Raw genomic sequence first — 22,828 nt, forward strand, 5'->3', positions numbered from 1 at the left:
GGAACAATGAGTCGCCAGCCGGGAATGAGGCTCGGATGCTAATTCTGGGAGCCGGCAGGATGCTCCGGGCCTAGGAGCCGGGGCGCCGCCATGTTGGTGCACCCCATGGCTGTGGGGCACAGGATGAGACCCTAAATCCGCGACACCCCATGTTTGTGAGGGCTTTGTGACCACGATGACCAGGCTTAGGGTATCCTCGCTGTCTCTTCCTATGCCCACGGGGAGGGAAGACACCGAAAGAAGTGTATTTAAAAAATAATATAAATAAAGCCAGCGTAGAGGACGCTGAGTTGGACGACTACATATCCCATCGGCAGCCGCGGCGGCGCAGGCGCAGCGCGGGTAGGCGGGGCCGCGGCGCGCGGCGCGCGTTGCCGCGCAGTGATTGGCGGGCGGAGCTGTCCGTCAGGGTTCCGCCGGGACCGCCGGCCGCGCCCGCCCCGCCCGGTACCGCGCCGCCGCCACCGCCGCCGCCGGCCCAACCATGATGAAGTTTCGGTTCCGGCGGCAGGGTGCCGACCCGCACCGCGACCGCCTCCGCCACGACCTCTTCGCCTTCAGCAAGGTGCGTGTAGAGCGAGCGGGGGGCGCGGCGGTGGATCCCGGGGGGGCGGCGACCGCCGGGAGGCACCGGGAGTACCGGGCAGGGTGCGGCGAGAGGGCAGCCCCCCGGGGCCGCGGGGCTCTGGTACCCCGGCGGGATGCTGCCCGCGGGGAGGCGAGCAGCGTGCGGGGCACCGCCCCCCGGGACCGGCCGAACCCCCGGGGGAGCCGCGCACCGGGACCTCCCCGCTCCCGGGGCACGGGCACGCAGAAAGGGCAGGGCTGCTCGGCCGGGGGATCCCGGGACCGGCTGCTGGGCCGCCCCGAGGGGATGCACCCCCGGGAGCCGCGGGATGCGGACCGGGGGCTGCGCTCCTCCCCGTGCGGTGCAGGGGGGCACTCCGGGAGGGGATGCCGCCCCCTCAGCAGCGCGACATCCCTGTCCCCAGCCCCTCTTGGAGGGGTTCCCTGGAGCCCCCCGACTCCCTCTGTCCCGTGCATTCCCCGAGGCCTCGCTCACGGGCGTTTTGGGGTGACCGTGGTCCCGCACCCTGCCTGGCCTTGGAGCATCCCTGGCTGCATCCCCTTGTGGGGCTCAGCCCCTCACCCCCGGCTCCCCAAGGGTGGGATATTGAGGGGCTGGACCCCCTGTGTGAGCCGGAAGGGCTGTGGTGATCACCCCCTGGGCTTTTGGGGTTCCCTGGCGCCCCAAAGATGTGTCTCTGTGGGAACATGAGAGGTCAGCGCTTGCCCCCCTCCTCCCTCCGAGTTTTCCCACTTGCCCCCCTCATTTGGGATGGGAGAGACCCCCAAGCTTATCAAACAACCCCGGAACGACCCCCCCCCCAGCCCTGGGGTGCCAGAGCCTTCCCTCGGGACATGGGGTGCCCACCTGGGGCTTGGTGCACCCAGAAGTGCCGTGGCCTTGGGACCGTTCTCCTGCCCTGGCCGCGGGGCATGAGACCACCGGCAGCAGCCCCTGGATGAGCCCAAACCGTGCCCATCATCAGCCCATCACTCGGCAGCATCCCGGCACTGCTCTGGGGTACTTGCCCCGCTCCCGGTGGGGACGCTGCCGTGCACCGGAGCGACCCCCGGGCTGTCCCACAGCGGGATGGGGCTGCGGGGTGTGCCGTGCTGAGGGTCAGAGCCAGCTCCGCTGCCCGGCACAGCCCTGACCCCACAACTCGCTGCCGTGGGTGAGGGTCTGGCCGGGGTGCAAGGCTCGGCCCAGCCAGAGCCCCCCTGTTTTTGGGGAGCACGGTGCCACGGCCGGATGCTGCCCGAAGCAGTGCCCAGGGCGGGTGGGATGTCCTGGGGGGAGGCTGAGGAGAGCCCCTCTCCGGCCGTCCCAGCCCTGCGGCCGCCGGCTGCCCACCTGCCTCCCATTAAGGGTTGTTTTTCCTCCCGAGCTCCAGATCTGCCTGGGATTTGCTGTAATTTGGCCGGGAGCGAGCCTTGGCCGGCCGGCACAGCCTGCCGGATGCGGCCCCGCTGCGGGCGGGGGGCTGAGCCGGGCCCCCCTTTGGCACTGGGAGTGCTGGGGAACTGCGACAGCGCTTTTTGGGGAATCTTTGCCGGTGTCACCGTGTTGGTTTCTGGCCTAAAGCATCGCTGTGGTGTCCCTGTGCTGCTGCTGTCCCAGCTCCGTCCTCCAGCGCAGCCTGCATCCCGGGGGGGTTCAGCATGACCCACCAGCATCCACTTCCTCACCCCCTGGACCTTTTGGGACCCGCTTGGATGGGTCAGGACTCCTTGGATGGGCTGGGGACGTTTTCACGCTCCTGAAGGTGTCCCCTGGGAGGGGAGCAGGAGCTGGGGTGACAGCGGCCGCCGCCGGCGGGTGCGGAAAGCCGCCCCGCTGCGCCTCTGGGATGCCCCAGACAAAGGGAGCAGGTCAGGATCCGGCCAGTCTGGCTCCGGCGGCCTCCGTATCGTCTGATCGCGCCGTCGCTGCTCAGCCGAGCTGCCCTCGGGAGCCCTGCGGTCCCCGCACCGCGGGCCGGGCCGGTGGGTGCCCCCCGCTGCCGGGGCAGCCCCTCCCCAGCCGGCGAGCCCGGGCACGCCGGACGGCCGGGACTTCCTTGGGAAGGTGCCCTCGGGGGACACGCGGCTCCGGCGGGGACGTCCCTGGCGCTGGCGGGTCCCGCTCGCCTGGTTCTGCCGCCCGGCGTGGGGGACGCCCGCTGATGTGGCAGTGGGGGTCCCGCTCGCCTCTCCGGGGGTGCCCTCACCTCGGGGGTTTGGAGCAGGGGGGTCCCATCCCCAAAGTGCTGGCGAGTGGTGGGGACAGCTCGTTCAAGGTCAGAGCTACCCCGGCCCGCGGTGTGGCTGCTGGGATGGGGTTTGGGGTGCTGGGTGGAAATTGGGTGAGGAGTGATGTCCCCCCTCCCCAAGGTGGCACTGGGGGACAGAGCAGCATCTTCGTCATCCCCCATGGCAGGGGTGATGCTCAGGCTGGCGCGGGACCGGAGCTGTGAGGGTGAGGGGGGCTGGGGAAGGTTTGGGGGTGTCAGAGGTGGGGGGTCCCGCTCTGACCTGCCTGTCCCCGTGGCAGACGGTGGAGCACGGCTTCCCCAGCCAGCCCAGCGCCCTGGCCTACGACCCCGTGCTGCGAGTGATGGCCATCGGCACCAAGGCGGGAGCCGTCAAGCTGTATCCTTTTCCTCCCGCGTGAGCAGGCGGTAAGGACCTCCCGGACCCTCCTGCACTCACTCCTCTGGCTCTCCCCATCCCGGAGAATGCTTGGAGACGTGGCTGTGCTGCTTCTGGCCCATCCGGCAGCCCCCACTCGGCTGCCGTCCATCCCTCCGTCCAGCTGTGCCGCAGCTGGGCCGGGCGGCGAGGGGGCGGCTGCAGGAAACCCCCACCTCGCCCAAAACGCCGGGGGGGGAAAAAAGACCTCGGGGGGCATCCCAATGAGGGTCCTTCCTGCTGTTACCCCGCTTATCCCGGGGGGCTCCTGTCCACCCTGCAGCCCTCGGGGGAGGAGGCGGCGCCGGGGAGAGGGGCTGCGGTGGGCGCGGAGCCCGGTCCCGGGTGGGGGGCCGAAGCGGGGGACGCCGAGCGGGGCCGGCCGGGCTTTGTTGCCGGCGGCGTGCAGGGAGACTTCAGAGGGCTGCTGGCGGGCGGCCAGGGCTGGATGCGGCCCGTGCTCGGGGGGCCCCGCGCCGCAGGAATGCGGGCTGGGGGCGCGGGGGCGGCTGCGCCCGCAGCGGGGTCGGGGCGTGGGGGGCGGCCGCGCTCCCCCTCCCCCCGGCCGGCGGCTCGCTGCCTCCCGAGCACAAAGATGGCGTGTTTTGTTCTGCCGGGTGCCAGCCCGGCCGCGACGTCGCCGGCCGCCCCACTCGCCCGCCTGGCCCGCGGTGCCGGTCCCAGCTGAGCCCACCCCCTCTCCCCCGGCACGGCGGGGATGCGGTTGTGGGGGGCTGCGGTGCTCTGAGCATCCTCTGCGGGGATGGTTTTGGGGTGGTACCCAGCGTGGTACCCCGTGCCTACACGGCCCAGCTCCGGCTGCCTCCAAAAAGATGCTTCTGGAGGTTGGCGGGGCCGGGGAAGCCGGGGCCAGGCGAGGCAGCAGCCGGAGCTGGCCTGACTGGCGTTACTGGTTAGTGGGGGCACCCCTGGGTGCTCCCCGGCCGGGCTGGGTGGATCTGGTTGCCGACAGCCCGGCATTGAGGGGCAGCCAGTGCCTGGGGGGGTCTCCTGGGGCAGCTGGGGGTCCCCTCTCTTGGACCCCCATCCCACATGCTGGTGACACTGGTGTGCCCGAGCTGCTTGCCCTGAGGGCTCTCAGCTTGTGGCACTATTTAGGGTGGGGAAAGACCCCAGAACGGGCAAAGATGGGTGGCATCCCTCATGCGTGTCGCACCGAGAGCCCTCTGCGTGCTCCCTGCTTCATTCCCATGCCCTGTCGCCTGCTCTCCCCAAAACTCCGTGGATGTCACCTGGCTCTGCCGGCTCAGCTGTGCCCAGCGCTGCCAGACAGCCCCTGCCTGTTCCGCCGGGCAGAGCCGCCGGGCTGGTTCCCTGTGCCCAGGGCGCCAGAAGGCGGCCAGGAGCAAGGACTGCCAGCACACAGCATGCCCAGATGGGGCTGCACTGGTGACACCGGGCTGGGGGCAGCAGCTGGCCGGCTCTGGGGGTGCCGGGGGTGCCAGGCCGGGCTGCTCCGTGCGGTGCCGCAGCCTCTGCACGGGTCCTGCCGCTGTTCCTGCCGAGCGGCGTCGCCGAAGGAGCCGGGACCAGTCGGGCGAGTGCGGCTGTGCCGGCACATACCGAACCCCACCCCGCTGCCTCTACACCCACCCCAGCTGTGTGTGCTGGCCGCAGCCTGACCTGGGACATCCCGGCAGGAGGTGGTTGGTGGATCCCAGCCTGACCTGGGACATCCCGGCAGGAGGTGGCTGCTGGATCCCAGCCTGATCTGGGACAGCCCGGCAGGAGGTGGCTGGTGGATCCCAGCCTGACCTGGGACAGCCCGGCAGGAGGTGGCTGCTGGATCCCAGCCTGACCTGGGACATCCCGGCAGGAGGTGGCTGGTGGATCCCAGCCTGACCTGGGACAGCCCGGCAGGAGGTGGTTGGTGGATCCCAGCCTGACCTGGGACAGCCCGGCAGGAGGTGGTTGGTGGATCCCAGCCTGACCTGGGACATCCGGGCAGGAGGTGGCTGCTGGATCCCAGCCTGACCTGGGACATCCCGGCAGGAGGTGGCTGCTGGATCCCAGCCTGACCTGGGACAGCCCGGCAGGAGGTGGCTGGTGGATCCCAGCCTGACCTGGGACATCCCGGCAGAAGGTGGCTGGTGGATCCCAGCCTGACCTGCAGTGTCCCAGCTGGAGGTGGCTGGTGGATTTCAAGCTGATTCAGAGCATCCTGGTTGGAGTTGGAGGTGCCTGGTGGATCCTGGATGGGGATGATGGTGCCAAGGCCAGTTCTGGCAGGGAGTGCGGCCAGGGATGCTCTGCCCCAGCCCTCCTGGGGACAGCGGTCTGAACTGGTATTTGCAGGCAAATCTGTGACCTGAGGGAATTCTGAAGGTCCTGAGGTTTACCGGGGAAGGGTGGGGGAGCTCTTCCCTCGTTGTTTCTTTGATGGCCCCCCCAGATATGGTGCGCCAGGCGTAGAGCTGACAGGCCTGCACAAGGAGACAGCCACTGTCACCCAGCTGCACTTCCTTCCCGGCCAGGTACGTGGGTGTCCCGGGGGGGAAGCTGTCAGCAGCCCCCCAGCACCTCACACACCCCTCTATCATCCCCCCATCCCCAGGGCTGGCTCCTGTCGCTGCTGGACGACAACACGCTGCACCTGTGGGAGGTGTGCCAGAAGGAGGGCTGCTCCCACCTGGAGGAGACGCGCAGCTTCGGCCTCCCGGGCCGCCCAGGGTCCGGCAGCGCTAAGTACTCGCCTGGGGGGGTCGGAGCCGCTGCCAAGCTGGGAGCGACGCGTGGGAGCAGCCGGCCTGCTGGGGTGGGATGGGGGCCAAGGTCCTCTCCGTGGTGGTGTTTTCCCCACTGGGGATGCTCCTCTGATCTCAGCTGAGATGCTGAGTGCGGGGAGAAGCTCTGGATTGTTACGGTGCTGGCAGGACCCGGGGGTGATGAATGGCTGTAATTGCAGTCAGCGCTGAGGCTGTCCTTGCCCTTGTCCTCCTGCGCTCAGGGAGATGGGAATGTAGGGATGGAGCAGGGGAGGTCTGGGGTCTCTTTGATGCTCCCCCAGCCCCAGGTGCTGAGGCAGCCCCTGTTCCCCCTCCAGCTGCTCCCCTGGCATCACACGTGTGACAGTGGTCCTGCCGATGGCTGCCGGTGCCATGGTCTGCCTGGGCACCGAGGGTGGTGCCGTGTACTTTGTCACCCTGCCCACCCTGACGCTGCTGGAGGACAAAACCCTCTTCCCGGATGAGATCCTGCAGAGGTGAGAGCCCTGCAGGCCCCACGCCCCGTCCCCAGCACCCCCAGCCCATCTCTGACCCCCTGTGCCTGTCCCCCCGCAGTGTCCCCGATGAGTACCGCTGCGGGAAGGCGCTGGGGCCCGTGGAGTCCATCCAGGAGCACCCACGCAACGGCAGCCGGCTCCTCATCGGGTACAGCCGGGGGCTGCTGGTCCTGTGGGAGCAGAGCACTCGTGCTGTCCAGCACCTCTTCCTGGGGAACCAGGTACCGTGGCTGGCGTGGCGGGGCCGTGGCCCTGTGTGGGTGTCCCCATCCAAGTGCTGAGCCCCCCGTGTGGCCCCGCAGCAGCTGGAGAGCCTGGCCTGGGAGCAGAGCGGGAAGAGCATCGTCAGCTCCCACAGCGACGGCGGGTACATGGTGTGGGCAGTGAGCGGCACCGCGCAGAGGACCCAGCAGCCCGTCATGTCCACCATCCCCTACGGTACAGGATGGGTGCTGAGGGGGCTCTGGCCTTGGGAGCTGATGCCCACATATCGCAGTGCTACAGCCAGTGTTGGTGTCTTCGTTTCAGGGCCGTTCCCTTGCAAAGCCATCAGCAAAATCCTCTGGCGAACCTGCGAGTCAGGGTAGGTGGGTGGGCTGGGCATGGGCGCAGGGGGCACTTGGGGCTCCAGGGTCTGATGGCAGCTGCTTTGTCCCACCCAGGAACCCCTTCATCATCTTCAGCGGGGGGATGCCACGGGCCAGCTACGGTGACAGGCACTGTGTCAGCGTGCTGCAGGGCCAGACCCTGGCCACGCTCGACTTCACCTCCCGCGTCATTGACTTCTTCACTGTGCAGAGCGCAGAGGTGCCCGAGGGAGGTACGTCCTGCCAGGGCCACCCGGGGACTGGGTGATGGTGTGGGGGTCTCCACGTGCAGCCATCTCCCCCTTCCCCAGGCTTTGAGAACCCCCGAGCCCTCGTGGTGTTGGTGGAGGAGGAGCTGGTGGCCATCGACCTGCAGACGCCGGGCTGGCCCACCATCCCTGCCCCGTACCTGGCACCTCTCCACTCCTCTGCCATCACCTGCTCCTGCCATGTCTCCAACGTGCCCCTCAAGCTCTGGGAGAGGATCGTCAGTGTGGGCGAGCAGCAGAGCCCCCGGCAATCCTCTGCGGTCAGTGATGGGGGTGGTGGGGAGGGCTCCTGCTGAGCCCCTTCCAGCATGGCCCAGTGGGCTTCATCCCTTCCTCCATCCCCTCTCTCTCCCTCCTTCCAGGCTTGGCCCATTGATGGGGGAAAGAACCTGGCCCAGGAGCCCACGCAGAGGGGGCTTCTCCTCACCGGGTGAGTGGGGGATGACAGCAGGGAGGGGACCTGGGAAACCCAAAATGCGGGGGGGACACCTCCACACCCATTTCTGCAGTGGGGGAGATTAATGGCACTAATCGCTAATTGTGATTGTGGTGGCATCCACTCCCTCATTTCGGGTGGGCTGCCCCTTCTTGTTCTGGCTGGGCATGAGTGTGTCACCCGCTGCGCTGTCCCCCGGTGTCCCCCCCTCTGACACGGTGGCTGCCAGCACACAGGCAGCCCTTGTTAGCCGGGCAGATGTTGGGGCCCCATGCTGACAGGACCCCCCCCGCCCAGGCACGAGGACGGCACGGTGCGGTTCTGGGACGCCTCGGGGGTCTCCCTGAAGCCCCTCTACAAGCTGGGCACCGCCAACATCTTCCAGACAGACTGTGAGCACAACGACAGCCTCAACCAGGCGGGCGAGGAGGAGTGGCCTCCGTTCCGCAAGGTGAGGTCCCCTGGGCAGGGTGACACTGCCGTGGAGCTCAGCATCCTCCCGGCTCTGCCAGCACTGGAGGGGGCAGACCCAGAGCTGGGCACGGGGGATGCACCTGCTGGAGCCATCCCGGCTGCGCCCCGGGGACGTGTCCCCCGGCTCAGGGCACAGCTGCTGTGTGACGCACTGTGGGGACACAAGGGACGCTTGTTCCGTGGGCTCTGTCCATGGGTCTGCCCCAGCATGGGGGACAGAGCCGGGGGGTGCGTGGGGACAGACTTTTCCTGGGCGTGATGCCCAGAGTGGCCCGTGTGCCACAGCTGGTGGAGCGATGTGGGGGTGCAGGGGGGCTGTCCCACAGCTGTGTGTGGGGTCCTGGCTGTCCCTTCAGCTGTCCCCTCCCGCAGGTGGGCTGCTTTGATCCCTACAGCGATGACCCGCGCCTGGGCGTGCAGAAGATCGCTCTCTGCAAGTACACGGCCAAAATGGTGGTGGCTGGCACGGCGGGGCAGGTAAGGTGACAAGGACAGAGCAGGGGCTGCCAAGCACCCACAGCATGAGGGGGCTACAGACCCCCACGGTTGTCCTTGAAGGGCTCCTAGCCGGGGTTTAGCCCCCCAGTGTGCAGCAGGCTGTCTGGAGGTGGGGGCTCCAGTGTCCCCCTGTCTGTGCTTGTCCCTGCAGGTGCTGGTGATGGAGCTGAGCGACGAGAAGTCGGAGCACGCGGTCAGCGTGGCCACCGTGGACCTGCTGCAGGACCGTGAGGGCTTCACCTGGAAGGGCCACGACCGGCTGGCCCCCCGGAATGGACCCCTCCACTTCCCCCCCGGCTTCCAGCCCAGCGTGCTGGTGCAGTGCGTGCCCCCCGCCGCCGTCACCGCCGTCACCCTCCACTCCGAGTGGAACCTCGTGGCCTTCGGCACCAGCCACGGCTTTGGGCTCTTCGACTACTACCGGCGCAACCCCGTGCTGGCCAGGTATGGGGGGACCTCGGTTCTGGGGACCCCTGGAGTGGCGCGGTGGGTGCTGAGCAGCATCGGTGCCCACAGGTGTACGCTGCACCCCAACGACTCGCTGGCCATGGAGGGGCCCCTGTCCCGCGTGAAGTCCCTCAAGAAGTCCCTGCGCCAGTCCTTCCGCCGCATCCGCAAGAGCCGCGTGTCGGGCAAGAAGAGGCTCAACGCCAGCAGCCCCTCCAGCAAGGTGGGCAGGGAGCGGGGGTCACCACGGCAGCTCCCCGTCCCCACCAAGCAGGGACTGACCCTGTGTCCCTCCCCAGGTGCAGGAGGCCAACGCGCAGCTGGCGGAGCAGGCGGGCCCCCCCGAGGTGGAGATGACGCCGGTGCAGCGGCGGATCGAGCCGCGCTCGGCCGATGATTCGCTTTCGGGGGTCGTGCGGTGCCTCTACTTTGCCGACACCTTCCTCCGTGACGGTGAGACCCCCCTCCCTCCTCCCTCTGTCCCTGAGAAAAGCCCCCAGGCTGGGTCTGTGGGGAGGGGGCTCTGACACTGCTCCACCCCCACAGCTGCCCACCACGGCCCCACGATGTGGGCAGGGACCAACTCCGGCTCGGTGTTCGCCTACGCCCTGGAGGTGCCGTCGCAGGAGAAGTTCTCGGAGCGGGCGGTGGAGGCGGTGCTGGGGAAGGAGATCCAGCTGATGCACCGGGCGCCGGTGGTGGCCATTGCGGTGCTGGACGGGCGGGGGAACCCCCTGCCCGAGCCCTACGAGGTGTCTCGGGACCTGGCCAAGGCCCCCGACATGCAGGGCAGCCACTCCATGCTCATCTCCTCCGAGGAACAGTTCAAGGTGAGCACAGGGCTCAGTGTCCAGCTGTGGTAGAGATGGGACACAAAATGTCCCTTGTCCTCTTTGGATGTCCTCATCACGCAGGGACTGGAGGCGACCAGTCAGGTTTTGGGGGCACTCCTATGCCTGTTCTAGGGTGGTGAATCTAAGGGGAAGGTGCTCCCCTAAACCCTGCAGGTTCCTGTTCTCTCCTGAGCCCAGCTCCTCTTGCCCCCCCAGGTGTTCACACTGCCCAAAGTGAGTGCCAAGACCAAGTTCAAGCTGACAGCACACGAGGGCTGCCGGGTGCGGAAGGTGGCCCTGGTGAGCCTGGCCAGTGCTGGCTCCGAGGAGAGGCTGGAAAACTGCCTGGCCTGTCTCACCAACCTGGGGGACATCCACATCTTCACCGTGCCCAGCCTGCGGCCCCAGGTCCATTACAGCTGCATCCGTAAGGAGGACATCAGTGGCATTGCCTCCTGTGTCTTCACCAAACACGGCCAAGGTGAGGACACCAGGTGACGTCTGTGTCGATGGGATGTTGACCTCACCTGCAGCCCTGGGGGATGCCTGAGGCTCATTGTTGTCCCCCCTGTAGGTTTCTACCTAATTTCACCATCCGAGTTCGAGCGCTTCTCGCTGAGTGCCAGGAATGTGACGGAGCCGCTGTGCCGGCTGGAGGTCGCCCGGCTCCAGGACACCTCCTGCCTCAGGTGGGCTGTCTCGGGGGCGTGGGGGGCTTTGCTGTGGTGGAATCCCTTTACACCCTCCCCGTGACACTGGTTCTGGCCATAATTCTGCCTCTTTCCTTCCAGCAACAGCTCAACGGTGACACCGAAGCTGCCGCAGGCGAACGGCACCCACGTCCCACGCAGCTCCGAGGGCCAGCACTCCCCCTCGGACAGCGACCGTGAGTGACCACGCTGTCCCTGCACACACTCTGTGTCCCACAGCCCTGCTCCAAGCCTGGCTCTGTGCCCTGGCTGTCCCCAATCCCTCCTGTCCTTCACTCCCCAGGGTCCCCTGAGGAGCACCCGGCTGCCTTCTCGCCCGGCCCCATCGACTCCCCCAACAGCAGCATGGAGAACCCGCTGGACACCACCGGGGACATCACCGTGGAGGAAGTGAAGGATTTCCTGGCGTGAGTGGGGTGGGAATGGGGTAAACGGTGCTGAGGGGCCGTGGCAGTGCCTCTCACCCTGCTCTGCCCCAGGTCCTCGGAGGAAGCAGAGCAGAACCTGAGGAACACCAGCGAGGACGAGGCCCGGCCCACGGGGATCCTCATCAAGTGAGGTCTGTGAGAGGCTGGTGGTCCCTGGGGTGGGAGTGGGATTTGGAGCTGCGACCCCAGCGCAGTGATCCCTGGGGCTTGTAGGGGAGGGGGCGCAGGGAGAGTGCCTATCCTCATCCCCACCAACTCTTGCTGAGGAGCTGCCTCGCCCACAGGCATCGCCGGCCTCCCTGACCCATCTCAGTGCTCGGATTCCCGGGATGCGCGACTCGACTGGACCCCCGCGCCCCCTCCCCCTGTAACGTAGGCTCGCCTCCTCTCTAACATCTGCAGCCCGGCTCCGGCACTCCCCACACCCCCTGCCCGGCCGCCGGCCCCGGGGCCGTGGGGCACAAACTCTTCCCGGGGAAGATCAGTTCCTTTTTTATACACGGTCGAGTGTCACTGTCCCCTGCTCCAGAGCCCCCTTCCTTGGGGGATGCTGCTGCTTCCCCGGCTCCACGGGGAGGGCTGGGGCTTGTGGACCCCCCCTTGTCCCCTGGTTTTGGTCCCTTGGGGCAGTGGGGGGCCAGAAGCCCCCGGGCACGGCCCCCCCGTCCCCTGGTCTGTGTTTACATGCCCGGCTCCCTGCAGTTTACAGCCCCGTTCCCTGCCTGCCAGGAGGCTCTGGCTGCTGCACAGGGACTGTCCCCAGGGGAGCCCCTGGGGGATCCCCTGGCTCCCAGGTGGGCAGCAGAGGCCTTGAGCAGCCCGAGGAGGGGCACGCTGGGGGGTCACAGGTGGCCTTTTTCTCTTAGTGGCTTCTCCAAGGGCTATTCTCCAGGTTGGGCTCTGTGCCTGCTGCTCCTTTCTGACACTAATTCCTGCCACGGGGTGGGTTTGGGATGGGATCACGCTGTGGAATTACACACGGGCTCCTGGTCCTGGTCCATGTTGGTGCTGGGGGGGGGCAGATGGGGCTGCCCCAGCCCCCTCCTGCCCCAGGCTGGGCTGCCCCACCCTGGGGGTCTCACTGTGCCAAATCCCCCCCGGGCTCCGAGCCTGGCCTCGTCCTCCTGGGGGGCTGTGGTGATGCCAGCTCTGTCCCCTGGCCCATGGTGGCTGTTCCCAGGGGCTCAGCTGGCCCCTGCCCCTCTCCTTTTGGGGACCTGTGGCCCCCCCAGGCTCTCTTGCGGTACGTGTGTGGCTGGGGGGGTTCGGGCTCTGTTGCTGCCGGCCGAGGCCGGGGCTGTAGCATCCCTGGTAGGACCCCCCCCCCACCCAAACCTCATCTTTTTTGTTTTTGGTAAGATGAATTTAGCATTGTTTAGTTATTAAAAATACTGGTTTTTAATATTGAAAATAAAGCATTTAATATCAGCTGCCTGGGCTGCAGGTATTTGCTGAGCCTTGGAGCCAGGTGAGTGCTGAGCTGCAGAGGGGCACGATCAGGGTTGGGGGTGACCCCATTTGGGAGTGAGTCAGAGCCTGGGACAGGGTCGAGGTGAGAAGTACAGCCTTTATTGATATGATCCAGAGGGCTGATCCCTGCTGGGGGTCCATCCCCCAGGACAGCAGGGACCAGCTGTAAGGCCCAGGGCTGAGAGCCCCTCACTCCCCCCCGCCCCATTCTCCTTAGCAAAGCATCCTCCCACCCAAACTGGGAGTCACTCCTGTCCCCCAGTCACGGGGGGAGCTCGGCACTGGTTTGGGGCAGCAGCATCCCCAAGCAGGGTGTGACAGGGGCCCACACCACCCCATATGCCCCCCAGGAAGGGCAGGGGGCTGAGCTGGGCCCTGTGCTGAGAGAAGGGGGGACAGAGGGACAAGCCCCAGTGATCCCCACTGGCCCCAGCTCGGGGGGAAGCGACTCCAGGCTGAGCCTGGCGTTGGCGGCAGCGCGGGGTGCCAGGGCCAGCTGTGCCAGGGGGGCTGTGGCTGGAGCACCGGGTGCCCCCCACCCTTAGGTGGGCGGCTTGCGGAACACGCTCCAGGCGTGGAAGCAGCGGGTGAAGGGCCAGGGCTCGTTGCCTTTCCGCACCAGCCGCAGCTTGCGGGGATGTGTGGGGTCCTTGGAGCGCATGTGCTGGATGTAGACCTGAGGCAAAGCATTGCTGTGGGGGTCCTGACCCTCACCCTCCTCTGGGGTTGGTATTCCCCAGCCCAGAGCTCTGCAGGACCCAGGTCAGGGCCCTGAGGGGAGATGGAAGTGTCCAAATCCCCACGCAGTCCCAGGATGGAGGGAGGTCTTACCTGGCATGCCTTGAGGCTCAGCTTGATCTCCACCTGGCTGGTCTGGGTGCCCACCCACATGTAGACCTGCAGGAAGGATCAGCAGCTGGGCTCAGCCCACAGAGCCTCTGGAAGGTTTGAGCCCAGGACAGCCTCATGCCCCCAGCTCACCTCCCGCCCGTTGTCCAGCAGCATGATGTCATCATCAGCCAGGTCATCCTGGCAGAAGTCTGAGCACTTCTCTGACACGGAGAAATAACCTTTCTCATTGGAGCATCTGCAGGGAGATGGACAGGGACAGTATGAGGCATGAGTTTGTTATGACTCGGCTCATGCGGAGGGCAGGGATGTGATGGAGCAGCTGTTCTGGCTGGTTGGTTCCCAAGGGTTCTGTGGGAGGAAGGGAAGTAGCCCAGACTGGAGCATCCCCCTCCAGGCCAGTGCCCACCTGAAGAGCCGTGAGTGCTTCATGTAGTCAGCATCTTCATCGTATGGCTTCTGGCCCCCAATGCCCACCCAGAAGAAGTTTTCAGGTTCCTCTCCCTCATTGATGACCTGAAAGGGCAGGAACAGGGCTGAGTGTGGCCTGGGTGGTCACTGTCACCCAGGTAAGGTGGCACTGAGCCCTGCTCACCTGTTTGCTGTAGGAGTCATCAAACATGTGGTTCATGATGTCCTCAGCCAGCTTGGCCTCGTCAGGGTCAGCTGCCCGGCCCACCCAGGTGTACACAATGCCCTGGTTGTCCGTGCTCTCAAAAGGCACCTGGGGGACAGTGGAGTCAGGGCTGCCCAGGGGGGCAGGAGGGCACCCAGGCATCCCTGAGGATGCTCAGCCACGAGCAGTACCTTGAGGATGAAGCAGAACTCGGAGTTGAGCAGAGCAGCGTCCGTGTTGATCTGGATGCACCTGGAGACGGAGCCCCGAGGCACAAATCAGAGGGAGACCCGGCAGCTGTGCCCAGCAGCAGGTATCCCACCTGGATGTGGCACCCGTGGGGGCTGCCTGGCACTGACCTGGTGCAGAGGGCCCCGCCGTTGGTGCGGATGTGGTACAGGCTGGGCTGGGGAGCGCTGACCCGGTCCTTCCGCTTGCCCCGGTGGATCACAAACCTCCTCTTGAAGTGCGAGAGGAATTTGGGGTTCTCCTGCTGCTGGGTCATGCGCACCACCTGCACAGGGCCGGCAGTCAGAAGGGGCACAGGGACTTCCCAAAAGCAGCTCCAAGCCCCAGCTGCACCCCCCTGCCAGCTCCCGTCCCTGCTGCTGTCCCCTGCCTCAGCCTGAGGGGCAGGGAGGGGATGGGGGAGAGGCAAAGCTGGGGCACCCCTGTGTCACCCCCAAACTGTGTCACCTCCAGCTTGCCACGGAAGTGACTCTCAAACTTCTTCTGGAGGCTGAAGGTGAAGGTGAGCCAGCCCATGTTGGAGGCCTCCCGGCCCTGCCAGAAGTAGACGATGCACTGGGAGTCTTCCTCGGGCTGCTTCTCCTCCTCTTCTTCCTCAACCTCCTCTTCCCCTTTGCCTTCGCCCTTCTTCTTTTTCTCCTCATCCTCCTCGTACTCCACTGGCACCCAGTACCTGAGGGCGGGAACAGGGAGTGATGTGAGGGATGGGACAGTCAGGAGGACTGGGCAGGGATGTTGGGGACAAGGTGGTCCAGCAGCCCCTGAGAGGGGACAAGCCAGCTGTCACCTGCACAGGAAGACATAGCAGTCGTGGGTGTGGAAATGGCCAAACTCCTCCTCGGGCAGGCGAGTGAATTTCTTGCCCTCCAGCACGAAGCCCTCCATGCCATCCAGGTCCTCGTTCCACTCCTCCATCAGCTGCTCCGCCTGTGGCCCCATGAGCTGCGTCAGCCCCCGGCTCCTCCATCATCACCCAGCCCTATGTCATGGGGGATTCATGGGGGTCCCCAGCCCTACCTCGCTGAGGGGCATGGGGGGCTGGCGGGGCAGGAAGAGCGCGGTGAGGTCGGCCTTCATCTGGTCCTTCTTCTCGGCGTCCTTGCGGACCTTGCCGGCCAGGCCGCCGTCCTGCAGCACCGTCTCGGCGTTCCGGGTGTAATCCACGCGCAGGACGTCATCCCAGTTCTTGAACTTGGACTTGAACACCTACATCACAGAATCAGTAAGGCTGGAAAAGACCTCCAAGATCATCGAGTCCAACCTGTGACCGACCCCCACCTCATCAACCAGACTAGAGCAGCGGGTGCCACGTCCAGTCATTCAAGGTGTAAACTGGGGAGCAGGTAACAGACCCTCGGCCTCAGCCCCCTCCCAGGCACCCAGCACCCACCTGAGGGGTCCAAGCCCCACCTGGCACTCGGTGCCCTCCAGGTTCCTGGTGACCATGGCGTGCTTGGGCCGGTGCAGCATGGTGCACAGCTCCTGGCTCAGCTTCAGCGCCGCCGCCCGCACCAGCCGCGACGACTTCCTGCCGATCCAGATGAAGACGTCGGACCAGCAGTCCAGGATGTACACATTCTTGGTGTCCAGCAGGCTCTGCAGCTGAGGGCACCACAGGGGAAGGGGGTCAGGCACCTGCAGGCTTTCCCATCTGGAAAACCCTGCGTGCTCCCGACAGAGCAGAGCATCCCCCAGCCGGGTGCTGCTGGCTGAACCTCCCTCTCCCAGGGCACAGCTGGAGGCAGAAGGGGCATGAAACCAGTCTCACTGGTCAGACTGGGAGAACCTCCTCGCCCCATCCTACCAGGCGCATCTCTGGCATCAGATCAGCCTTCAGCCTCTTCTTGTGCTCCACGGAGAGCTTGTAGTTGATCTGGGGAAGCTCCAAGTAGCCCAGACCAAGGCCGACCTGCAGAGGGGATGGGGACAGAGGTGAGTGGGGGCTGCAGGACCTCAGCAAGGCTGGTGGCCCTATGGATGCAACTCCCCACCTTGTACAGCTTGGGCTTGTGGGGCTGGAAGTCATCGGGCACACAGGTTCGGATCTCCTCGGGCTGCCCCCCCAGCACCTCCCAGAATTCGGGGGTCTCCTGGCCCTGGGTGAGCAGCGTGATCTCAGCCTTGCCCTTCCGCTCGTTCTTGTTGATCTTCTCGGCGAAGAGCCTGCAGTGGCAGTAGGTGAGATGGCAGCTGGGCTCCCCACACCCCAGCATCCCCACCAGCCCTACCTGGCCTTGGTGGTGCTGCTCAGCGTGGCCTGGCTCCCACGCCACACCAGGAGGTCGAGGCCGTGGTCCAGGAGGAAAACAAACCTGGTGGAGAGAGGTGAGAGGAGTCAGGACAGAATGGGTGTGCTGAGCATCCTCCCCATCCTGGGGGTCCCTGCAGGGCATCAAGGGGGGTTTGAAACCATATTCTTGCAGAAAGGTGCTGGCATAGCCCATTTGCACCACAGAACTGCAGCTATAATGTCTCAGGTGGATTCTGCTGAAACTTCTGCAAGGTCCCTCTGTCCCCTGGCCACTCACCGGGGATCCAGTGATGTCCCTTTCAGTGCCACCGGCTCCAGCTTGACGTTCTTCTTCCCATAGACACGGTAGAGCCTGGGGAAGGGACAGCCATGGTGGGACATGGGGCACTGCCTGCCCTATGCATCTCCCCCAGCCCCTGTCCCCAGCTGTACCTGGTGACATACTGCGTGTCCTCAACGGTGAAGAAACCACTGGCCGTGCCACCCTCGATGTAGGAGATGTCATTGTCGAAGACCTGGGGGCAGGGAGGGGGTGAGGGTGGGACAGGAGGGGACAGGGGCTACAGGGGAACTGGAGGTTGGCCTCACCTGAAGGAACTCTTCACTTTCATCCCCCATCTCCTCCCGGATGCTGCGGCACTCAGCCCCCAGGTAGTTGCGGAGGTTGACAGCGTGGATGGCTGAACAGGCCTTCTTGTCCAGTGTGGCCTCCTGCCCGATCCAGTAGTAGATCTCCCAGTTCAGGGAACCATTCTCATCCAGGAAGGTCTGAGAAGGACAGAGTGTGAGATGGGCTGGCTGCAGCTCCAGGCAGGGGATGCAGGGGACCCTTGGTCCTCCCCAGGTACCTTGAGCACGATGTAGCAGTCGGCTTCGTAGAACTTGCCGTGGAAAGCCTCGTCCACCAGCGTGGGCACGAAGTTCTCGATCTGCCAGACACAGAGGCCGGGCAGCTGCCCCACGTCCTCGCTGAAGAACTCCGAGTAGTCCAGCTGTGGCTTCTCCAGGCCCTGGTCCCAGCGCCGTGTCTTCAGGTCCGGCGCCTTCGCCTCCCCACTCTCCTGTGGGACGGGAACAGGTCAAATTAGGGACAACCGGAACCCTGCCAGCACCCAAGGTAGGCCAGGGACATTGAGATGCCTTCAGGGCCCCTCTCCCACCCCAGACCCTACCTCTATCTTCTTATTCTTCTCCTGGGCCACGTCCGACATCCCCTTCAGCACCTGCTTGGCCTGGTCATCCTGGGCAGAGTCCTTGCGCCGCCGCAGCCGCATCTTGCGGGCCAGCGGGTCCTTGGTGCTGCTCCCTGGGGACAGGGGACGGGGTGAGAGGAGCCTGTGGGGCACCCTACGGAGCAGGGCTCACTTCCCAGCCTCTCCCAGGGCCGTGCCAAGGCAGGGGCTGTGTGCCCCCCCTCCCTGCACACGTACCCGCGGCGGCGGCGGCGACGGTGGCGGGGGAGGCCCCGGCGAGGCGGAGCTGGTTCTGCAGGGAGAAGTCGATGTTGTACCACTCCGAGGAGCGATCCGCCGGCTTCGGGGGCATCACCAGGTTGGGGTTCTCGCGCACGTCCAGGATCTGCCAAGGAGGGCACACAGACCTCGCTGAAGCACGTGCTCACAGGGACGTTTGGGAGTGTGGCACGGCAGGAGACCTCCGCAGGCTTCAGTGAGATGAGGGGATGTGGAAGGAGCTCCACGGCCTGCCTGGGCTGAACCACGTGGCAGATTGCAGGTACTGGTCCTGAGCTCCCCTGCCCTCACCTCATCCAGCCCACCCTACAGCCCCTGGGGTCCCAAGGAGGTGCTGGGGCTGTGGTGGAGCTAGCCCAAGGCAGAGAGGTTCTGGGTGCCCACCTCCACATCCGTCAGGAAGTGGATGGCCTCCGGCAGCGTCACCAGGCGGTTCTTGTTCAGCACCAGCTTCCTCAGCTTGGAGCACCTGTGGGACAGTGATGCTGGTGACAGGCCAGCCAGGGTGACCTGTGACCACACCACCTCTGTGTTCCCTTTCGGGGACACAGCAGATCCAGCTGTGTGTTCCTTACCTGCACAGGCTCTCAGGGATGAGCTCCAGGTTGTTGTTGGCTGCCATGAACTCCTCAAGGTTGGTGAGCTTGCCAATGCCCGAGGGGATCCCATCAAAGTCCAGCTTGTTGGAGTTCAGGTACATCTTCTTCAGCTTGGTCAGCTTACAGATGGCCGACTGGGGAAGGGGGAGATGGTGGGGTAAGGGAGAACCATGGAACCATGAGCAGGGATGGCACGTAAGGGCAGGGACATACAGGTAAGGAGGTGAGCTGGTTGCGGGACAGGTTGAGGGTCTCCAGCTGGGTCCACTGGTCGATGCAGAGGGACAGCTCTGTGATCTGGTTGCTGCTGAGGTTGAGGCGCCGCAGGCTGCCCAGGGTGTAAAGACACTCGGGGACACGGCTGAGGTCGTTGCAGGACAGGTCCACATCTGAGGAAAGAAACAACGGGGTGACACCACCAGCCAGACCAACACTGGGGCTGGGAGAGCCCCCGGAGGGCTCTGTGGGGCTGGATGCCCCAGCCCTACCTGCCAGGTTCACCAGGGCCTCGAGGCTGGTGGGCAGGTTGCTCTGCGTGCGCTGGGTGTTGCGGAGGTGGAGGGTCTGCAGGGCTGTCATGGCCGGGAGCTGCCTGAGGAGCAGGGAGAGCCACAGGGCAGAGAGAGCGTCAGGAAGGAGCAGGAACCTCAGTGCCAGCCTGGGAAGCAGCCTGGGGAGCGGGGCTGTACCGGAGCTGAGCGTGCAGGAGGGGGTTGTTGTTGAGGATGAGGGTCTGCAGGTGCACCAGGCGCCTCATCTGTGGTGGGAGACTCTCCAGCTTGTTGTCACTCAGGTCCAGGTAGAGCAGGTCCGTCAGGTTGATGAAGAGCTGGTTGGGGATGGTGTCGATGCTGCAGGGATATGGGGAAATTCAGGAGTGCCTAGGACCAGCCCCGGGTCTCCCTCGAGGAGGGGCAGAGAGCAGGACCCAGAGCAAAGTGTGACCAATAGAGGTGGCCGTGGCCAGGAGGGAGAGGTGGTCACTCCAGCCTGGACCCACCTGTTGTGGCCAAGGTTAAGGACCAGCATGTTCTTGGCATTCTCCAGCTCCCTGGGACACTCTGTGAGCTGGTTGTAGCTCAGGTCCTGGGAAAATGGGAGCACAAAGCAGCTGTCACCCTCAGCCCCACAGCCAGCCACCAGCACCCAAACCTGAGGATTGGGGGGCATCTCCAGGGGCACAGCAGGAGCTGGAGCAGCAACAGGGAACCCAGGGAGCCCATCCATGGCATCAGCCTTTGAGGGTCACCCTGCCAACAGCCAGCTGCCCTGGAGCTCAGCCATGGGCTTGGGACTGGTGCTCCCAAGGAGCCACCAAGGTGCAGGAATGGGACCCAGGAGTTTGAGCTGGCTTCTGCATCAGCTGAGGAGACTCTGCACCCACCAGCACTGAGAGATCATCCAGCTGGAAGATGTCATCAGGGACTCCTGAGTTCTTCAGGCTGTTTGCACGAGCCACAATTGCCTGCAAAGGGGAGAGAGGCAGGAATGCAGCTGCCTGCCGAGCCCTCAGGGTGCCCAGGTGTGATCTTTGTGTGCCCTCAGATCCCAGAGGGGACCCCTGAGGCAGGAGGGGGACACTCACCCTGAGGCAGGGCAGGCCGGAGAGCTCTCCATGGAGCGTGGTGAGGCTGTTGTGGCTCACGGAGAGGTGCTCCTGCAGGGAAGGCCCAGACAAGCCCCAGTGAGCAGAGAGAGGAGCTGGGGCTGGGCAGGGCAAGGGTTTGGCCCCCACATCAATGCAGAGGCTCCTCCATCCCAGGAGAGCTGTGAAGCCCTGTCACACACAGGGCTGCTGGGACACTCCCAGTCCCAAACTGGTTGGTTGGCCCAGCGTGCCTGTGCTGCCTCCACGTCCCTCATCCCCTGGGGTAGCCCTGGCTGGACACCTCAGCCCTGCTGCGGGGTTTGGGGTGCTCTGGCATGCCCAGAGCTGGCCCACGCAGTCCCAGTGCACACAGATCCCAGTCCTTGGAAGCGCTTCTCCCTGGAAACGGGCAGACGTGGGCACTGCTGGGTAGGAGGAATTTCCCTGGGAAATGTTTTCCTCTGAGCATCAGCAGCCCGGCTGTTGCCTGCTCAGGAACACAAGGCACTGGCAGGCTGTGGGCGGGATGCCAGGATTTCAGTCTTGCTGTGGCCCCCGAGCACCTGGCAGGGCTGGCAGGAGTGGCACGGAGGGATTCCCTGCACCTGGCACAGGGATGGGGGCTCCTGGCAGCGTTTAAAGCCCTGAGTTTGTCTGACACTGACAGGATGAGGTCCCTGATGTGCTCTGGACACCACCAAAGCCAAGCTGAGCCATGATTCCACCAAGGGCCTGGTTGAACCACCCAAAAAACACAGCCAGGTAGCTGCCAGCTCCTGCTTTTTATATACTTTAGCAAAGGAGAAGAGAAAAAAGCCCCAAAAACCTTGATTGCCCCATTGTGACCATCACCCTTCCCTTCTGCTACAGGGTAGAGGATCTAAGCATGGGTTTTAATCTGGTTTTCTAGGTTTCACAAGGCGAAACCGAGTGCAAGTCCATGCCAACCCCGCTCCTGACAGCTCCTGCATCCCATTTCAACCACACATTGCAGCTCAGTGCTATTATTAGACACTGGAGCATCTACTGCTGAGCCACGAGGCTGGCAGGGAACAGCTCCATCAGATCCCACGGCCCCAGCGGGACAGGGGAGCCCCATTCCACCCCAAAAGATGGGGCTCACCAGCTTCTGGAGGGCAGCGAGCTCCTCGGGCAGGTAACAGAGCCCCGTGCGGTTCAGCTTCAGCCAGCGCAGGCTCGTCATCGCCTTCACGTGCTCCGGGAAGTACCCGCCCTGCCAGCAGGAGGAGGAGGAGGGTGAGGACCTGTCCCATGGGATAAGGACCTGGGGACCTCAGTCTGATTGAGGCTCTGTGGTTATGGGAGGTTTGGGATCGAGCAGTCCTATGGGACTGGGAAGTGTGGGGTCATGATGACCCAGTCCTGAGGGACGGGGAGTGTGGGGATTGGGATCAAGCAGTCCTGTAAAACTGGGAACTAGAGGGCTGGGATCACTCAGTTCTAGGGGACTGGGAGCCATGGGGACCTGGTCCTGTGGGATCGGGAGCTGGAATCACCCAGTCCTGTGGGATCGGGAGCTGGGATTGCCCACTCCTATGGGATCAGGGGGAATCATCCAGTCCTATGGGATTGGGAGCTGGGATCGCCCAGTCCTGTGGGATCGGGAGCTGGAATCACCCAGTCCTGTGGGATCGGGAGCTGGGATTGCCCAGTCCTGTGGGATCAGGGATCGCCCAGTCCTATGGGATCGGGAGCTGGAATCGCCCAGTCCTATGGGATCAGGGATCGCCCAGTCCTATGGGATCAGGAGCTGGGATCGCCCAGTCCTGTGGCATCGGGAGCTGGGATCGCCCAGTCCTGTGGGATTGGAAGCTGGGATCGCCCAGTCCTGTGGGATCGGGGACCACACAGTCCTACAGGGATCGGGAGCTGGGATCGCTCAATCCTGTGGGATCGGGAGCCGGGATCGCCCAGACCTATGGGATCGGGGATCACACAGTCCTACAGGGATAGGGAGCTGGGATCGCCCAGTCCTGTTGGATCAGGGATCGCTCAATCCTGTGGGATCGGGAGCTGGAGGCTCGGGGATCACCGCTCTCTCCGGGACCCCGTGGGCTGGGGGCCGGGTTGCTCAACCACAGCTGCTTGATGGGGGTCAGGGATCGCCCAGCCCCGCAGCGCCCACGGTGTCGCGACCGGGACTGTCCCCGGTCACCCACCCCGGGCGGGGCCGGGGCCGGGATTCCCCCGCCCCGGGGGCCGAGCCAGGCCTGACAGCCCCGCGGGGCGCAGGCCCGCTGGGGCGCTGTGTGCCGGGCTGTCCCCCGCTCCCGCTCCCCCGCACCTTGAAGTCGTTGCCGCTGAGATCGACGCCGCGGACGAAGGGCAGGACGCCGGTGGCCGCCATGGCGGAAGGGCGGTGGGACCCTGAGGCGGCACCGCGCCCCGCCAGGCCCCGCCTCCGGCCCCGCCCCGGCCGTGACGCACACGGGGATTGGGCGGGGACAGGCGCTACTTCCGCGCGCGGGTGGGCGGGGCTGCGCCGCCCGCGCCCCCATTGGCTGGGACCGCGCCGGGGGCGCGCGGTGAGAGCGGCGCGGGGGCGCGCGC

At 65.4% G+C, this 22,828-nt stretch overlaps 3 protein-coding genes across 5 annotated transcripts; 2 read left to right on the forward strand and 1 right to left on the reverse strand.

The window, feature by feature from the left end:
• The first annotated feature begins 426 nt into the window (after positions 1 to 426).
• Positions 427 to 11,690, forward strand: LLGL1 (LLGL scribble cell polarity complex component 1). 3 transcript variants are annotated; one of them, XM_041401492.1, is made up of 23 exons: positions 427 to 565; positions 3,101 to 3,198; positions 5,651 to 5,732; positions 5,813 to 5,943; positions 6,302 to 6,460; positions 6,540 to 6,702; positions 6,784 to 6,919; positions 7,010 to 7,064; positions 7,144 to 7,301; positions 7,380 to 7,597; positions 7,700 to 7,767; positions 8,071 to 8,224; positions 8,620 to 8,724; positions 8,897 to 9,189; positions 9,262 to 9,415; positions 9,492 to 9,645; positions 9,739 to 10,022; positions 10,242 to 10,506; positions 10,600 to 10,714; positions 10,823 to 10,911; positions 11,019 to 11,142; positions 11,215 to 11,294; positions 11,448 to 11,690. In XM_041401492.1, the coding sequence occupies exons 1-22, from the start codon at positions 485 to 487 to the stop codon at positions 11,291 to 11,293; spliced, it is 3,165 nt and encodes a 1,054-aa protein (XP_041257426.1). In that variant the 5' UTR covers positions 427 to 484; the 3' UTR covers position 11,294; positions 11,448 to 11,690. The 3 variants fall into 3 exon arrangements, with proteins under 3 accessions (XP_041257426.1, XP_041257425.1, XP_041257427.1); XM_041401491.1 differs by having other exon boundaries at positions 10,817 to 10,911; positions 11,448 to 11,689; XM_041401493.1 differs by having other exon boundaries at positions 5,813 to 5,928; positions 10,817 to 10,911; positions 11,448 to 11,689.
• Positions 11,557 to 12,561, forward strand: LOC121334445 (nascent polypeptide-associated complex subunit alpha, muscle-specific form-like; the record flags this gene model as incomplete). The annotated part of the gene is made up of 1 exon (XM_041401596.1): positions 11,557 to 12,561. A coding segment is annotated over one exon (993 nt), but the record flags the coding sequence as incomplete, so codon positions are not given.
• Positions 12,562 to 12,710: 149 nt separating this feature from the next.
• On the reverse strand, positions 12,711 to 22,713 carry FLII (FLII actin remodeling protein). Its single transcript, XM_041401490.1, has 30 exons — positions 22,563 to 22,713; positions 21,381 to 21,491; positions 20,255 to 20,326; positions 20,054 to 20,134; positions 19,670 to 19,755; positions 19,359 to 19,520; positions 19,158 to 19,261; positions 18,883 to 19,058; positions 18,646 to 18,803; positions 18,455 to 18,539; positions 18,029 to 18,176; positions 17,771 to 17,904; positions 17,447 to 17,659; positions 17,187 to 17,366; positions 17,031 to 17,113; positions 16,876 to 16,950; positions 16,576 to 16,659; positions 16,339 to 16,510; positions 16,152 to 16,256; positions 15,758 to 15,949; positions 15,365 to 15,553; positions 15,135 to 15,274; positions 14,795 to 15,020; positions 14,458 to 14,612; positions 14,290 to 14,350; positions 14,078 to 14,206; positions 13,892 to 13,998; positions 13,615 to 13,720; positions 13,465 to 13,530; positions 12,711 to 13,309 (listed from the first exon to the last, which is right to left on the reverse strand). The coding sequence occupies exons 1-30, from the start codon at positions 22,623 to 22,625 to the stop codon at positions 13,175 to 13,177; spliced, it is 3,798 nt and encodes a 1,265-aa protein (XP_041257424.1). The 5' UTR covers positions 22,626 to 22,713; the 3' UTR covers positions 12,711 to 13,174.
• Between the last annotated feature and the right edge of the window lie 115 nt (positions 22,714 to 22,828).

Source organism: Onychostruthus taczanowskii, unplaced genomic scaffold (genome assembly GCF_017590055.1).
Source record: "Onychostruthus taczanowskii isolate IOZ18803 unplaced genomic scaffold, ASM1759005v1 scaffold19, whole genome shotgun sequence".
Classification (NCBI taxonomy): Eukaryota; Metazoa; Chordata; class Aves; order Passeriformes; family Passeridae; genus Onychostruthus; species Onychostruthus taczanowskii.